At 37.8% G+C, this 19,153-nt stretch overlaps 1 protein-coding gene across 1 annotated transcript in view; it reads left to right on the top strand.

The window, feature by feature from the left end:
• Positions 1–19,153, top strand: part of CNTN5 (contactin 5) — a 1,322,225-nt gene that overhangs the window by 904,004 nt on the left and 399,068 nt on the right. The window contains exon 7 of the mRNA XM_081062322.1: positions 2,765–2,860. Coding sequence (XP_080918448.1) covers positions 2,765–2,860 — 96 coding nt within the window. The remainder of the gene's footprint in view (positions 1–2,764; positions 2,861–19,153) is intronic.

Genomic DNA, 19,153 nt, shown 5'->3' on the forward strand with positions numbered 1-19,153 from the left:
TCATTTTCCCCTCAAAGGTCTAAAACAGAACATATAAACAAGTGTTTTTTAACTTGTGTGAGTAGCAAAGCCCCATTTTGTTCTTATGTTTTAGTTCTCTCCTTAATATATTACAATGTGTAATCTATTAAAAGTAATCTCATAAGCACTCAAACCAAGTTCTCTGATGAATACTTCCAAAGAAATGGCTTTCTATTTGCAATGAGATCAAAACCAGCTATATTTTCACTGAGATTGTTCTCTCTAGTTGCTATCCCTACTCCAACCAAGACATTTTCACAAATCATTCTGCCTCAGCTCACCCAGAATCTGGTGTGACACATGGACCACTTTCACATTTTAAAAATGTTTTGCTTTTTTTATTTTTTTTGGCAGAAGGATTTAAATGAGAAAAATACACTCTCCATCAAAGTGCAGACTTCTTTTTAGTATTTATATGTCTTTATGAAAGAAAAAAGAATGATTCACAATTGAAAGAAATCCATTTATCTTTGTACTGCTGGTGCTATAATATAGGAAATAACAACAAAGACAATTTCATGAGAAACTGTATTAGCAGCTAATACAAAATAAAGTAATTGCAGCTGAGTGTTATCTTTTGGGTCATTGTGTTCTCAAAACAAAATTCAGATCATAATTATTCTGTAAATTTTTGTGTGCCTAATTTCTTTGCCATGCCTGTACTTCCATTTCTCAGAGATAGGCATTAATTTAATATTATTTCCTATTAAACTAGTTTTAACTACAGTAAGTTGATTTCAAATATCATAAAAAGTAAACATAATATATATTTGTACTAAACATATTGGAAGCTACATATATACTTTTCAGAAACCATTTAAGAAATTAAGTTAAAATAAGTTGATATCCAAGAATAGAGAACAGAGTCAATGGTATTGTAACAGCTATATACGATGTCAGAGGGGTAGTAGACATGAGCGGTGGGGGTGGGGGGTGTTATCACTTTGAAAGGGGTGTCAATATCTATTTGTTGCTTTGTACACCTGAAACTAATACAAAAAATAATAATATCCAAGCAGCTTTCCAGTGTTTATAAATTCAATGAGGATGAAAAGAGGACAGTAGAACCATATATGCTCTAAAGAGATATTACAGCCCTACTGCAACTACTATCTCACTGTGTGGTTCCTGCACTTTTAGGAGTAGAGTCAAAGAAAACCAAATTAGAAACCCTGCCATGCTTTGTTTTCATATTGAGATCATTTGTTGGAAAAAGGTAGCTTCTATCCTTTAGGACCAATGCATATAAATGTAAAGTCGTGAGTCACATATATGTGAAAATGAACTTGATTTTTACTATACATTCATGTGTATGTTTTCAAACCACCAAAATAAAAAAAATAGAACTAAGACAATTTTTTCTCTCTTGTCTTGTCACTTTGTGAAACACTTAACTATTTACAATGAAACAGAATTATGTATAAAATCTTAAACACTTCAATAATGAATACTTTGACTATTTATTTGTCATTATGTCTTTACTGTTTATTAGTTTTCCTGATTTTGAATATACTTAAGAAGATCTTATTGTAAATTCAGCAAATAAGTAAATAGTAACCGATCTCTCAAAAAGTAAGGTATAGAGTCCTTCTTAGGATATTAAAGTTAGTTATTTATCTCCTTTATATCCAGTCAGTATATTTTCTTGACTGCTTACTTTCATCATTTGTCAAATTAACAAACATTAAATTTGAGGGTCTACATTGTGTTACTATAAAACATACTATTTTAGCACGAAATAATGAAAAGTTTCAAAAAATATCTTTTATAATTGTTGAATAATGGAAGGAAAAGCAGAACATTTTCAAGAAACATTTCTCACCATGGGGACATGATTTTACAGAGAGAATTCTGGGACAATGTTTATTTATAAAAATATTGAACTACTATTTCTAAGAGGCTATTCTAAAAATCATGTCTAATCAGCCTAGACAAGAAAGGGGAAAGGGACATAAGTACTGAGCTATAAATTAATAAACAATATTAGAAATACAAATAACACATAATTCTTTTTTAGACCACTTTATATTTAGGAAAGTATTTTCAAATTTTGCAAATGTAACATAATTTAAGGGAAGATAACTGAACCCCAATCAATGCTATAATCCTTCATATGTATAAGTATTTCAATAGCTGAAATACTCCCAGAGTAATCAAAATGAATGAGTATAATTAAAGTTCAAGCAATTCCAGACTTCTATAAAATAAAAGTAACAGGACTTTTCACTCACATTTATAGAAGAAAAAAAAAAAAACAAAACACTTCATATCCACTTTATATTTTGCTCGAGCACACAAGTCTCTCTAATTTGACAAATGCATGTTTAGTTTTACATACCATTCTTAGCATGACATATAATGAAGCAGCAAGTTGGACACCAGGTACCCCTAACTACTTCTATGTGTCTTCTCTCTATGCATGAATGGGTTTTATTGGTAGTAGAAAAATCAATATGTAGGAAATATTATAATGAAATAAAAGAACTGTTTAATGTGTTATAAATGTACTAATTTCTTCCTACACTAGCAACTTTTATGCACTACAAAGAGTGAAATCTGAAAAGCGTGGTATTTAAAATTGGATGGTATGGATTTATTTTTAAGGCCCTCCTATCATATTTAACAAACAAACAAAAAAAAACCTTATCTAGATAATGAGAGAAAAGTTAAGTACAAATTACAAACGTAGTAATTCTTTAAACTCCTTTTTGCCTTGCATCTAAATGCTGTGTTATGTTGACAGATCTGGGAAATTTTAGTGGCCGGACAAGAACTGCAGTCTCTGTGAGGGAAGGCCAGGGGGTTGTTCTGATGTGCTCTCCTCCGCCTCATTCTCCAGGTACAGTAGGATCCATTCTATATTGCTGCTGCTCTCTTTTACTATATGTTCGTTTTTTTAAGATAGTGTTTTGACTGGGAACATTCCAGGTAAAATGTGCATGGTTTTCATGAAATGTATCGGAGTACCAGATATGAAATTAAAGATCCCATACTCTAAATACCACTGGACAAAAGTCTGAGCTCCTCTGATGAGATGGTTTTATTACCATTCTAACTTTTGGCTGTTGTGGTTATGTCTGTGCCTGCCACCAGTGATATTGCCTGGAGCACAAGGAAAGCGGTAAGCTGAGAGAGTAAAGACCTCTCAAAATTATTGGGAGTGTCAGAGTTGAGTTAACTGAATACCAATGTGCATCTTATTTCACAAGGTAAGCTGGAAACTGGTTTATGGTGTTTGTCACACTGAAACAAAAACTGCTAAGAAATATTTTTTTTTTTCAAACAAAACCATAATTGACTTATTATTTTTTTGGCTGCTTGAGCTCTTGTAAAAGGCATGGTAATAGGTAAGTACTTCATGGCATTTGGAGTCACATAATAGTTAACTGTGCTCAGATTAATTATATTCCTTTTTGTCAGCTCACAGCTAATTATACTCATTTTGTTTCAGTTCTGTAATTTAAAATGAGTACGTTTTTGTACCTGAGTATAGTTTTCCTATAATACAATTTAAGAGTGGACAGCATCAATTAGAGAGAGAGAGAGAGAGAGAGAGAGAGAGAGAGAGAGAGAGAGAGAGAGAGAGAGAGAGAGAGAATATCTGTGTCTATTTCTATCTGAGAAATAATGAAGACTTTAGGGTTAACAACTGGAAACAGAATTCAGGGTCCTGGAATCTTAATAAGTTTCTCTTCTTTATGTTTAGTGTGAAAGCCATACTTGTTTCTAGGTTGTATTATTGGTGTGGAAAGGGGGCCCAATTTTGTTCCACCATAAATAATTTTTATCATAAATTATAATAAAACCTTGTTCAGTTTTCTTAGCTTCTCAGCTTTATCTGACCCTCCTAACTTGTTTTTTAATTGAAAGAAAAGTACACTGCATTTCAACAGGAAAATATTTTTGGAAACATTCTGAGTTTTAAAATCACTATTAGGAATAATTTCTGAGTTTTACCCACCTAATTCCTATATGTCTATTTAGTCACTCCAGTCCTTCTGTGATCAGTTGGGGATCTTACAGTAAATACATCTCATCATACCTGCATGTGATTCGAGATCTAAACTCTTTCAAAGCAACATGTGCTTTAACTTTGTTTGTCATGGATAAGACAAAAAATTTTAACAACTTTAGGAGAATCCTGTATCATGAATATATGTTGAGTCTAATGGGTTATTAGACAGATTTTGTTTGAAGAGCAGTATTCGATGAATAATTGTTAGAGACAAAAAGAAGGAGGAGGAGGAAGAGGATGGGTGGAGAAAACAAGAAGCTCTATAGAGAATGCATGTATTCATCAGCAAACTTACAGGAGTTAACAACATGAAATGACCCCTGTGGGAAAGAAAGCAAGATTCTTTGAGTTATCATTTATATAGCAAGGCTACTGGAACATTTGTGTCTTGCATACATGATAAACAAGCTAATAATATGTATTAATAATTGATTAAATAAATAAAATGTGATCTTTGATGGAGATAATAAGACTAAGATTGCTATTGTATATATGCCATAAGAATTATTAGACTGATTATATAATTTAAGATTGTAGGACAGGTTATACTCTACTAGGTACTCATTCTGGAGTGGTATGTCAAATTATTGACTCAACATCAGTGTTAGCACAACAGAGTTTTAGGGGACACATGCATGGCCCCATATAAAAGGAGTAGCTCAGTGTCCAGGCCAATGTCTAACACTTACCAGATGGGCAGTTATCCCTGATCACCCAAATCCTATATATCCTTAGCTTCTTTGTTGAACATTCCTTTTATATTCTGGCTCCAATTAAACTTGCGTGTCCCCTGAAGACATGGCTTCCCGTGCAGCCCTTTAAAGTTATGTTGTTTAGTCTCTCAGATTGTATGTACCATTCAGTGTGAGTTTGGAACAGTTATCCTCCTTTTTCCTCACTGCCCATTCTCCATTCTTCCTCCTTACAAACCCTCAGTTTTGAATTTAAAGCCATCAGACTCCACACTTTCTTGTTGAAATCATTAACACACTCCCAGCTCATGCCCTTTTATTTCCTGAAGATTTTACCAGCTGGGTAACTATAAGTTTCTTCAATACTAGTACACTCTTAATATATGGTAATTTCAGTATGTCCCTTACACCACCCTGTCCTCTTCATTCCTTTCATGTCTCCATTCCAATGGTCTTGTTTTAAAAAAACCTTGTCCACTTGAGCTGTTATTACCAACAGCTACTTGCAAGCATCCTATTCTCTAACATCTACTATCTTCTGCTCACTCCTAGTACTCTGACTCCAGAAATCCTTTAAACTCACTGAAATCTACAAATCATTGACTCTAGCTCCTATTTACCCTACTTATTTACCCTCCTTTGATTCTCACATTTCTACATCAATCATTATCATTTTCTTGAATACAGACTCAATTTCTTCATCCCACTATTGCCTCAACACACTGATTTGACAGTTGGAAAATCCTTAATCCTAATGTAAACCCAACATTCATTCAGCCTATTGCATGTCTGAATCTACTCAACTTAATATGAATATAAAAATATAGTTATGCAGACTGATCTGAATTTAAAATCCAAACTATGAATTTCAAGTGTACTTTCAGGCTGACTAGAAATTAAAAAAACAAAAACAAAAAACCACCTAGTCCTTTTCCTGTAATTTTGTCAAACCCACAATGTGTCTCCCATCCTTCAGTTTTTCTCCCTTCTTCACTCTCATCTAACAACAATTTCATTGTGAAAAAGAAAACAATTAGAAGATGATGTCCACAAGCCTTCATCACCAAATCACAGACTCACTAGTTTCTGTATTGACACACTATCTTCCCTTTTTCAGTACAGATGCATCATGGTGTTTCTAAGTCCAATTCTTAGCACTCTAGTTTTGTGTGTGTGTGTGTGTTTATTTTGGTTTTGTTCTGTTTTGTTTTTATCTACTTAAATAAATCATTCCGTGATTCTCTCTTCTTTCTGCATCTTTAACAGAGATCGTTTACTCTCTTCTGGATCTTTCTCAACAGCATAGAACCATACTGTCCCTTCTTCCATCTAAAAACAAAACAAAGCAAAATTCTCTTGACTCATGTACACTTTCAGATATTACCTCATTTTTCCTGCTCCACTTCATAGCAAAATTCTTCAAAAGCTTTGTAACACACTATCCAATACCACCACTCTAATTCTGTCTCTCTATTGTGTTTCTTTGTTCCCCATTCTTTCTCTATCTTTTTAACAGATTTATTGAGGTGAAATTTATATCCCAGACAATTAACGCATTGTAAGGGTACAGTTCAATGACTTTCAGTAAATTTATGCAGTTATGCCACCATCACCAAAATCGAGTCTGAGAACATTTCCATCATTTTACAAAGGCATTCCTATCCATTTTCCATGCAATTATCGATCTCTATTAGAAAGGAAAAAGTCACTATACTTTTTCCTTTTCTAGAAATTTCATTTTAATGGAATCATAACATGCAGTGAGTGTGCATGCAAGCACATACACGTACACATGTGTGCTTGGCTTATTTTATTTAGTTCAATGATTCTAAAGTACATTCATATTGTGGCAGTAGTTTGTCACTTTATATTGCTGAATAGTATTCCATTGTATGGACACACCCCATTTTTTTTATCCATTCCTCAGTTGAAGGATGTGGAATGATTAGTTTCATTCCATAAGTTTGTCACTCTTTCCTCCATAAAACACTTTCTTGCAGGATTCCACACTCTCGTTTTCCTCCTATCTTACTTCTTAATCTTCTTTGCTGATTTTTTCTCATCTCCTCAAACTCTTAATGTTGCCATCCCCCATATGTCAGTCTTTGAACTTCTTTCTCTCTTTTTCTTTTTTTCTCTCTCTCTTTTTCTTTGTTTGTTTGTTTGTTTGTTTGTTTGTTTCTTTCTTTCTTTCTTTCTTTCTTTCTTTCTTTCTACATTCAGTATTATTTTATATTAACTTCAGGTGTACAGCATACTGGTTAGACATTCATATAATTTAAGAAGTGATCCCCTTGACTAGTCTAGTACCAATTTGGGCACTATGCATAGTTATTACCATATTATTGACTATATATTCTGTGTTTTACATCCCTATGACAATTTTGTAATTAGCAATTTGTACTTCTTAATCCCTTCATCTTTTTCAACCTGCCCCCCACACCCTTTCCCATCTATCACCCCAATAAATCTAGTACACATCTGACACTATGAATAGTTATTACAATATTATTGACTATAATCCTTATGCTATACCCTACATCCACATGACTACTTTGTAACAAACAATTTGTACTTCTTAATCCCTTCCCCTTTCTCACTCACCTCCAATGCCCCTCCCATCTGGTAACCATCAAAATGGCTGTATCAATTTCTGTTTTTTTGTTTGTTTATTTTGTTCTTTAGATTCCACATACAAGCAAAATCACATTGCATCTATCTTTCTCTGTCTGATATACTCCACTCAGCATAATACCCTCCAGGTCCATCCATGCTGCTGCAGTTGGCAAGAACCCATTCCCATCCCTGGCTAAGCAATATTCCACTGTATATATGTGTCACCTCCTCCTTGTCCATTCATTCATCGATGGACACCCAGGCTGCCTCCACATCCAGGCCATGTAAACAATGCTGCAATGAACATATGGATGCATACATCTCCTTGAAGTAGCATTTTGGGTTCCTTCAGGTAAATACCCAGAAGTGAGATTACTGTGTCCTTCTTTGTCTCTTGTTATAGCCTTTGTTTAAAGTCTGTTTTGCCTGATATAAGTATGGCTACCTCAACTATTTTGTTTGTTTTTTTTGTTTCCATTCTCATGAAATATCTTTTCCCATCCTTTTACTTTCAGTCTGTGTGTGTTTTTTGATCTGAAGTGAGTCTCTTGTAGGCAACATATGTAAGGGTTTTGTTTTCTTATTCAGTCAGCTACCCAATCTTTTGGTAGAAGTATTTAATCCATTTACACTTAAAGTAATTATCAATAAATATGTAGTTATTGCAGTTTTATTATTCATATTTTTTATCATCTTTGTTTTCTACTTCTTCAGGATTAAGTTCCTCTAACATTTTTTGTAATACTTTACATGGTTTTCAGTCTATTCTTCAATCTACTCCTTTAGCTTTTTCTTGTCTGTGAAACTCATTATCTGTCCTTTGATTCTAAACGATAGCTTTGCTGGGTAGAGTAATCTTGTTTGTAGGTCCTTGCTTTTCATCATTTCGAATATTTCCTGCCAATCCCTTCTGGCCTGAAAAGTTTCTGTTGAGAAATCAGCTAACAGTCCTATGGGAGCTCCCTTGTAGGTAACTAATTGCTTTCTCTCCCTACTTTTAAGATTCTCTCTTTGTCTTTAACCTTTGATATTTTAATTATGATGTGTTTTGGTGTGGGCCTCTCTGGGTTCATCTTGTTTGGGATTCTCTGTGCTTCCTCATCTTATATATCTATTTCCCTACCAGGTTAGGTAAGTTTTCTGCCATTATTTCTTCAAATAGCTTTTCAGTTCCTTGCTCACTCTTTTCTCCTTCTGGTACCCCTATAATGTGAATGTTGGCATACTTGATGATAGGTTGCTTGTCTCCATTTTGTTTAGTTCTTTTTCTGGATCTTTGCTCTGTTCTTTTACTTGGAACATGTTTTTCTTTCTTCCCATTTTGTTTGTCTGTATGTATTAGGTAGGGCTGCTGTGCCTTCCAGTCTTAGTAGAGTGGCCCTATGTAGTAGGTGTCCTGTGGGACCCAGTGGTGCAGTCTCTCTGGTCACCAGAGCCAGGTGCTCCAGCTGTGCTCCTTGTATGGGTTGTCTGTGTCCTCCTGCACTTGAGCCTTGGTTGCTGTTTGCACATCAATGGAAGGGATTGCCCTATAGGCTGATGGTTGTGAGGACTGGCTAGGACTATAGAGGAGGGGCTGTGGTGCAAAGCCTGACCCTGCAGAGCAGGATTTGCTTTAGTGGGGCTTTAGTGCCTACCCAGTGTGCCCTTTGGGTGTATCATCTTTGGAGGCAGCTGGGTAATGCTCCAGCTTTATCCAAAACTGGTCACTAGGAGTTCCAGCTCTGGGGCCTCCTGGGAGGGGACCCATTGCAGGCCAAATTTAGCCACAGTCTGTGCTATGTCTGGGCCACCTGGTATCAGCCACAAAGCAATCTGAAGATGGCTGCCACCCCTACTTGGTTTAGAGGTGCCTCCAGAGGCCAATGTGTGTTCAAAGGTCGGCTTACGCTAGTGCCAAGCTTAGGCTACACAGCCAGAGGTACAGGACATGCTGAAGCCAGATGCTGCTTGTTTGGGTTTTGTGAACCTTTGAGAGGTTTTATGAAAGTATGCAGCATGAGCTAAGACAGGTTGTTTGTACGGAAAAGCCACTAAAAGTGGTTTGGGTGGGTCCAAAAATTGGGCAGGGTAGGGTCTCAGGGTATTAGTACAGGAGGGCTAAGGAAAGGTGATAGCCAGGTTGATGGATACTCAGACATGGTGGCCACTTGTGTCTGCTCACAGGGAGGGGGCGAGCTGACCAAAGACCCAATAGCTTCTGCCAGCTCCTCCATCTGGGAGAAAGCTGCCCCTCCAACCTTCGCCCTAAAGCCAGACAATGCAGTTTCTCCCTATATGTCCCTGGCACCTTTCCAGCTGATGCCCCAGTGCTGGAGCTCAGAGTGAGTGGGTCTGTGTCATGCAGGGTGCCATGTGGGATCTCTGGTCCCACTCCCCACATAAGAATGCAGGATATGGTGAGGCCAAAAAGGAACACCCACGGAGCCATACATCAGGAAGTTATACTGCTATAGTCTCGCTGGTGGCTGGGTTGGAGACGCAGGAAGCAGGAGCCACACTATCCACAACCTGCTGTCCACTTCTCTCTGGCATCCAACCTCACTTGTTAGCTGCAATCCGCCATGCTAACTGCAATCTGCTCTTGCTAGCTCAGCCACCATCTTCTTGCTAGCCCCCATTTGCTGCTAGCGTAGCCACAGCAGTTATACTAGTGGCCAATGGTTCACTGGTTACAGCTGATGGCCAACTATCCACAGCTGATGGCCATCCAATCACAGTTGATGGCCTTTTACTACCTGAGCCAGCACCTTTCCACATGAGGCCGAGAGCCTGGAAACTGCACTTCTGGCTCTGTCCCCACAGTCTATTAATGAGTAAGTCCAGGCATGGGTCCCTTTAAGAGGGATGCCTGGGAGTACAGCTGCCCTCTGGCTCACTGAGCCACAATCTCTGCTGGTTTTTACAGCCAGAAGTTATGGAGACTTCTCTTCCCAGCACTGGAACCCTGGGCTGAAAAGCCTCATGTGGCACTGAGATGCCTTGCTCCTCTTGGGGGACCTCTGCAGCTGAGATATCCCACCTGACTTTTAATGGTCAAATACAGGTATGGGACCAGCCTCTTCCATGTCACTGATTCTCCAACCAGCATTGAGATGACCTCTACTGTATGCCCATAGTTCCAGGGCTTCCATTCACCTAGTCTTCAGATGAATCTCATTGATGGTTTTTCTGTAGTTTAGTTGTAATTGATATGGTCCTGAGAGAAGGTGAGCACAAAATTTACCGACTTTGCCATCTTGACTGAAAATCTCTGAGCTTTTTTCTTAATATACCATTACTCCCTTAGATTTCACCTAACAATTAGGCTTTAAGCACCAACATCTTCCAAATGTATTTCTCCAACCAGTAATCTTGCTTGTATATCCAGCTGCCTACTCAACATTTCCGTTTCCATGGCTAATAGGCACCTCAAGTTAAATCATGTCTAAAACTGAACTCCTGGTTCTATCGTCCCCAAACCTGCACCACCTGGAGTCTTTTCCACCTCAACTGATGGCAATTTCATTCCTTACAATTCATCAGGCCTTAGAGTTATTCTTCATTTTTTACTTTCTTTAACAACCCCACATATAAACAATGCAATTTTATTGGCCCTGTCGCGCAGGGGACCCTGCTCGCTGCGCCATTTGTCGTGCAGGGTCTCAGCTCCCACTCTCCACCCAAGAACGCAGGACACGGTAAGGCCAAAAAGGAACACCCACGGAGCCATAGATAGGGGAGTCAAACCAATATATTCTCGCTGGCGGCTGGGCTGGAGACACAGGAAGCAGGATCTACATAATCTGCCTAACAGCAGTCCGCGCTTGCCAGCCACCATCTTCTTGCTAGCCCCCATTCCTTCTTTCTAGCGTAGCCACAGCAGTTATATCAGTGGCCAATGGCCTACGGGTTACAGCTGACGGCCAACTAGCCACAGCTGCTGGCCATCTGATCACAGTTGATGGCCATTTACTACCCGAGCCAGCACCTTTCTATGTGAGGCCGAGAGCCTGGAAACTGTTTTTTGGGGTTTTGTCCCCACACTCCACCCCTACAGGGTCTCGCCTCACAATCTACGCGACAAGCGTCTTCTGCGAGGGGCCCTGTGCAAGGAGCCTGGAGGTGAATGCACTATCCTGAACACAGCCAGGCTCTCTGGGCACAGCCAGGGTTTCTCAGGGCACCACCACAGTACTTCTGGGCACAGCCAGACATCCTGGGCTTCTTAGGGTACCACCTGTCTCCCCGGGCACAGCCAGGTTTTCTCAGGGGACCACCACAGTACTTCTGGTCACAGCCAGACTTCCTGGGCTTCTTAGGGTACCACCTGTCTCCCCGGGCACAGCCAGAGTTTCTCAGGGCACTGCCACTCTCTCTGGACACAGCCAGACTTCCTGGACTCAGTCAGGGCCTCAGGGCACTGCCACTCTCTCTGGGCACAGCCAGACTTCCTGGACACAGCCAGGGCCTCTCAGGGCACTGCCACTCTCTGGACACAGCCAGACTTCCTGGACACAGCCAGGGCCTCAGGGCACTGCCACTCTCTCTGGACACAGCCAGACTTCCTGGACACAGCCAGGGCTCTCAGGGCACTGCCACTCTCTCTCTGTGCCTCTCGGGGTACCGTGCTGGAACAACAGCGGCTCACATCAAGGTGCTTACATATTATCAATGGCGGCCAGTCAAGACACAAAAGCAAACATCAACCAGTCCCACTACATGATGGTATGTTCCCAAACAGTCAAGCGTCCATTAAATTAGGGATAGAAGGCAATTCCCCATAGTCCATAGTCATTCGCCAGGGCTGTCCTGGGGGTGAGGGATGACCTTGACCTCACCCTCATCTCCCACGGAGGACTCAGCAAGCGTTTCCTCCTGGGACTAAAAGTCCTGCATCCGGGCTGCCTCAGCAAGCAGTTCCCAGCCCACAGGGCGGCAACAACCTTCGCTTTCTCCGCTTTCTCCGGCCTCTGCTGGTTGGGGAACCATCCACGTCTTTCCACCCCTCCACGGGAATCGAGCTCTCCGGCAGCTGCTCCTCCTGGTCTTCCTCAGACTGAGCTTTCATACGCACAAACTGCTCCACTGCCCTTCGGAAAGCTCTGGCCAGCACCGTATCCTGCCGACTACGCCATGTGTCACGCAGGAAATCCTGCTCGCTGCGCCATTTGTCGTGCAGGGTCTCAGCTCCCACTCTCCACCCAAGAACGCAGGACACGGTAAGGCCAAAAAGGAACACCCACGGAGCCATAGATAGGGGAGTCAAACCAATATATTCTCGCTGGCGGCTGGGCTGGAGACACAGGAAGCAGGATCTACATAATCTGCCTAACAGCAGTCCGCGCTTGCCAGCCACCATCTTCTTGCTAGCCCCCATTCCTTCTTTCTAGCGTAGCCACAGCAGTTATATCAGTGGCCAATGGCCTACGGGTTACAGCTGACGGCCAACTAGCCACAGCTGCTGGCCATCTGATCACAGTTGATGGCCATTTACTACCCGAGCCAGCACCTTTCTATGTGAGGCCGAGAGCCTGGAAACTGTTTTTTGGGGTTTTGTCCCCACAGGCCCTACCAAAACTTTATCCAAAATCTGACCATTTCGCACATCTTTAACTGCTAGCTTTTTAGAATAAATCACTGTCATCTGTGACCTGAATTATTGCAGGAGCCTCTTAACTCATCTCCTTCATTTTTACCTTTACCTTTTTTCAGTCTATTCTCAACATAGTAGCCAGTGTGGTCTTTGAAAACAAGTTGTTTCATGTCACCCTTCTGCCCAAAACTCTCCGAAAACTTCCCATTGCCTAAGGACTGAATTAAGTTACCCCAAAATTTGTATGTTGAAGCCTCAACCTCCACTGTGATCATATTTGGAAGTAGGGCCTTTGGGAGGTAGTGAGATACACCACTCAGCTCACTCCAGCTTTCCCCCAAGTGAGAATATAGTGAGGAGATGGCTGTCTGCAATTCCGGAAAAGAGCTGTTACCAGAAACAGACTATTCTGACACCCTGATTTCATACTTTCAGCCTCCAGTACTGTGAGAAAATACATTACTGTTATTTAAGCCACCCAGTCTATGGCATTTTGTTATGGTATTCCAAGCTGACTAATATACATTTCATTCAGTGTCAAAGTCCTTATAATGGCTTGGAGAGTCCCCACAACTTGGAGCCACTTGATCTCTCTGGCGTCATCTATTGCTGTCCCTCCTACTTTCTTATTAGGAGGGACATAGTTATATCGATCTCCTTGATGTTCACCAAGTTACTGGTTATGCTCCTGCCTCAAAGCCTTTACATGCCTCATTACTCTTATTCCAGATATATGGATGGCTTACTTCTTCACGTTCATGTATTTCTTCAAATTTCACCTTCTTAGTAAAACCATTCCTGATCTTCTCTTTTGATATGCACCACCACAATTCTTTTCCTCCTTCTCCGTTGTTTTTTTTCACAATACATCACTCTTAATTTTTGTTCAGTGTTGTATCCTATATCTAGAACAGTGCCTAGCGCAAAATAGAAAATTAAAAAATATTTGTTGAATGAATCTATGCATAATATTCATAAATACAATTAGTCAAGATTTTTAGCCTATATATAGCTATCAAAAATTTTCAGAGAGAAATCAGAAATAGGAAGAGGTAAAAATAGATCAACTATGTAGTAAGAAAACTGTTATTGCTATTTACCTGTTTTTCACAATAAAGTTTTGAATTGTAGAATAGATGAATTAAATGTGATTTACATTGTCAATATGAAAGAATAAAATGTGACAGTTTATATTTTTAGCAAGGGAATTTACTGAAACCTAGGGGATTAGGTTTACTCGTTTTGATCACAATCATATTGAAAAATAGTGATTTAATTCTAGTGCCTTGCTTGATCAATTAAAGGGAGAACTTTGAAAATGTCTTGGGGAAGTCAAGTCAAAAATTCTTGCTGAAGAGGCAGAGTAACGGCGAAAGAATAATCCAGGACTCTTTGTGAAAGAGGCATTGGCTTTGAGTCCCTCCTCTGGCATTTATTAGCTATGACCTCAACAACTGCCTTTGTTTTGGTAAAATGAGATTGTATATTACGAAATGAGTAAATAATGTGATACATACTAGAAATCTCAGACCCAAACTTCTGTCACATCTAAATAGTCATATAGATCATCATAGCATACCTGTTTAACTGATCCTTGATTCTGTTTTGTTTCCCACTCATATTTTACTTCTTTCTTTCAAATCATAATTAGTTTCTCTTATTTGATCAGAATTTTATTATATAAAGTATGTCATTGGAAGTAAAAGTTTATTGATATTTTTATCTCCCCTAGTAGATTATATGTTCTTTAAGGGTACAAAATTTGCTATATCCTATTTATATCCCCAATGCTTAGCACAGTACCTGACACTTAGTAGGTATTCATTTACTGCATGTTAAATAACTGAATAAATGTATTGATTCTAATAGTTAAGTTTCAAAGGGTCTTAGTTCCTATCGTCCTCTTGCTATTAGTTTATTGTAACCCGTATTTATGACAGATATTTGGGTCACCTAATGTCACATTCAAATATTACTATTTCAAAGTACAGCAGCTACTATGATTCAGTGGTAACTATATGAAATTATAAATAGCTTCTATATCAGAGAAGATTAATACTCAGAAATAGCCCAAAAATCCATTTTCTCATTACTTCAAGTGGATGGGAAATGCACATTTTTCTTCTTTCAACGAAAGCAAAAGCCGGTATTGACTTATTTGCTAAATTTCCCTGTTTACTTCCCAAGAGGTCCTATTAATTCCTATCAGTAACATCTGTGAAGGAAAGCATCTTGATTGGATACTGAAGTAGTTATTCATCTACCAAAAAATAACTATATTTTTCTGTTAAGCACATCTGCTCAAAATGATTTTGGCTACCAAAAAACACCTCTGTCAGTTTAGTAATTTTGAAATTTGTGGTTATACTGTAAAGACAGACTGTGAAAATATATAAATAAGCCTCATAAAACATATAACCACATAGAGAATCATTTTATGATTAGAGGTTATTGCCACACATACTTTTAAATAAATAAGCCAGTAATTACTATTTTACTTTAAATATATTTCAGTCCTATTATGTGCAGAAACATCATCTCTTACATTGAAGTGGCACTTAAAATTCTTTTGCAAAGTATTAGGTTGTAGTTTAAAATATATAGCTATACCACTTTACAATATAACAATCACATTTTCACATTTACTATACCAGGTAATGCTTGCAAAATATTTGAGAGTTTGAGATTATTGTGATGTCTGTTGTACTGATGAATAATCTAAGCTTTAGAAAGATTAACTGAAACACTTGAGCTCTTATACTTAGTAAATGATAGAAGTAGGATTTCAATCTTTGACATATTTTATACCATGCAGTGTACATTTTGGTTAAATCTTTACTAGAACCATTATATTATGAATACAAACAAGACTTTTTTAAGCAATGAAATTAATCAATCTCTCAAAAATAATGCTTATTTTATTATGTCACATATTGTACTTATCTTTTCATTCAACAAATGTTTATTGAGTGTTTACCTTTCAACTAATGACTTTAACCTATTTATATTTATTTCTACCATCTTATTTTGTGCTAGTTATCCTGCTTTTTCTTTAATCTGTTTCCTATTATTGTAACCCAGATATTTGGGTCACTTAATGTCACATTCAAATATTATTATTTTGAAGTATAGCAGCTACTGTGATTCAGTGATAACTATATGAAATTATAAGTAGCTTATACATCAGAGAAGATTAAATAATATTCAGAAATAGCCCAAGACAATTTCACTCTTTTTTTTTTTTTAATTAGTGGAAGGGTTTTATTGCACTTTTTCTTCTACTCATTTCAAAATTATATATTTTATTTCTATTATTTTAGAAATTATACATAAAATCATAATATACCTACTTAAAATCATTTTGATCACTTAAAATAGGATTGGTCTTGATGATTATTTTATCCATTCACTGATTAGTCAAATAGAATTTGAAGAAGAAAAGGAACTCAAGTTTATGTTTCTGTGACTATTTCCATCAACTAAGAAATAAAGTTTGTGTAGGACAGAATCAGAGTAGTTACATATGGATATATCAAGTATTAAGTACTAATTGTAATGACAGAAAACTGTATATAAAAGTCTAAAGTCTAGAAAGGGGATCTGGGCAGAAGATACCATTTTAAACGTATTCAACATAAAATTGGTTGGGATCTTTCAAGGATAGTTTCCAGTATGAACGTCATTGATTTTTTTTTTTTTTCTGTAGTAAATACTGTAGAAAAAAGAAAACTAGTTGTTTTGTTTCTATGGTATCAACCAATTTAAATTGCTGCCAATTACTGGCAGGATTTGTGCACTTATGTGGCATAGTTTGAGATTTCAAATCTACATTGAAATTACTAATATTTACATCTTACATTTTTTATCTCCAAATGGTTGTAAGGATTAAATTAACTGCTTAGAAGGAAAAGAAATCATTGACTAGGGATTGTACTGTTGTCGTTCTCAAACATTCAAGGTCTGGAAGCCTGAAAGTTTAATGCACCTTCTAGATGCCCAGGAACTCTAGGTACTCTATGATTATGAAAGAGAGGAGCTTATGTCCCTAAGAGAGAATAGCCAGAATTATTATTTGGCATCTCTGTTATTTGCAGAGAACAAGGTACAAAAAGAGCATAAAAGTTGCAAGCCCTAACCCAACAATCTTGACTTTCAATAGGAGAAACATAAAGCCACTTATAGCCAGAGGAAAAGCATAAAATATAAGAAACACATTTCAACAAACTTTTGTCATTTTTAAAATTCCAGTGACCACAACCCTAGTTTCATAAAAAGTAGTCTCAGTTCTAATAGCCACGTATCATTTTTCCTTGGTCATCTTGTAAAGTTATTTGGGATTGAGTCCTAGGCAAAATCAATCCCCAGTCCTTAATATATCTGCCTCCCTTTCAGAGGTCCAGCTCTCTGAAATATTCTCTCTAAGCTAGCCAGTCCCTCTATCATCATTCCAGTCACAGAATAGTGGTTAAACCCATGTTACTCATCGTGAATACTAGTGCTAAATAATACTGGGTCTAAAAGTGAAGGAGAATAAAACCATAATAATTGATTTTATAGGAAGCAACAAGAGAACTGGATTAATGGCATCTTGTGAAGATTTACAAATGAAACTTATTTTAGTCCTGCTTATATGTTTTGAGCCATCATAGAATACAGCAGAATTTATAAAGTAATGATCTGTAGCAAAGCCTGTGTTGTGCCCACAGCAAATACAGGAGCATAGTGTACTTGGATGTCTTTTTAACACTTTCTCATTGTAAACTCTCTAATGCATAATTTATTTAATTTAGAAAAATACTCAAACAGCAATGGATGTTAGAGGACTAAGGGCCCTGGTCCTGTCCCAGATGCTAAACCTTAGCAACCCTTCATTCCCCATAGCCCCGAGACGCCTTCTCTGTGAAGTATTGGCTAGGATATAGCTAAAGAGAACTTTGGTCTCATGTCTAAGTTGTAACACTCCAGCTGAGACATTTTGTACGAAAGAAAAAACACTTGTTTTCTTTCGAGAAAATGTTTTTATCTCAACCTAATTTCACACAGGTACATAGGTTTACCAGCCTCAAATCCATTGTATAACCAGATGCCGTGTAAGCAAACAACTCCAGAGGAGGCCCCCTAAACAGTGTGACGAAGGAATATTAGATAATCTCTGCTTCCAAATAGTGTCCTATACCGGATATATACTGTATATCCTATAATTTTCTTACCTGGAATTTGGTCAGAAAGCCAGGGATCCCCATCCTGCCTCTGGCACTTACTATTGACTTTGTTTGTTAAACTAAGCTTTATCTTTTCTGTGAAGAGGGAATAATAAATCTACCTCACAGGATTGTTGTAAGGATTAAGAGATAGTTTATGTAAAGCAATTAGCTCGATGCGTGGAGGATAGTACATATTAAATTCAATTTGTCTTGAAGATCTGTCTTGAAGAATCCTCTTTAAAGTACAAATGCTTGTGAGAGAGGTGACACCTTAAATTATTACCTGCTAACATTAATTACCAGTTGGCAGGGATTAGTGGACATCAAACTGACAACAAGGCAATTAGAAGATGAGTGGCACTTGGAAATTTTAATCTGAGGCTTTGAGATGGGAAAGGGATCAATGAAAGGAAAAATGAACCTTGACAGTGAAGAGAAAGGGCACCAGGTATCAGTGCTATCTCGAGGGGGCTTCTTCATCCTAGGATAGTTGGTACCAGAAATTATTTTCTTAGAGCAGATCTATATAAAATGGCAACCAAAATTTCAACAAGATGAAAATAAAATATTTGTTGATATTTTTTCTTTAAAAAAATGACATTTTACATTAAAAAGCTAAATTGCATAACTTAAAAATTCTGTAATAACTGCAACTATAAGAAAAAACTCAAGAAGTATTTCTTGCACCTTTTTCCCGAGAAAATAGTAAGATAGCATGACATCCTCATGCTTCAACTTTTGTAACAAGATCACAAAGCCTAATTATCCCAAAAATATTTGAGGAGTTCACTGTTCCCAAGGCCTTTCTTAATTTTGTGATTTCATATCACTATATGTTGAATCACTTAAGGTCCACATTCTTGTAGTTACTGGTCACTTGATTCGATCTTCATTTGTTAGTAACTATGCTCTAAGGATTGGAGCCATTTTCCAAATTTGGTTTTATCAACTTCATGAAATCTACAAGATATGCAGTTTCACTTCACAATTTTAAAAGTGATCAATTAATTTGTCATTCTTGTCATGTGAT

Source organism: Rhinolophus hipposideros (assembly GCF_964194185.1).
Source record: "Rhinolophus hipposideros genome assembly, chromosome: 10".
Classification (NCBI taxonomy): Eukaryota; Metazoa; Chordata; class Mammalia; order Chiroptera; family Rhinolophidae; genus Rhinolophus; species Rhinolophus hipposideros.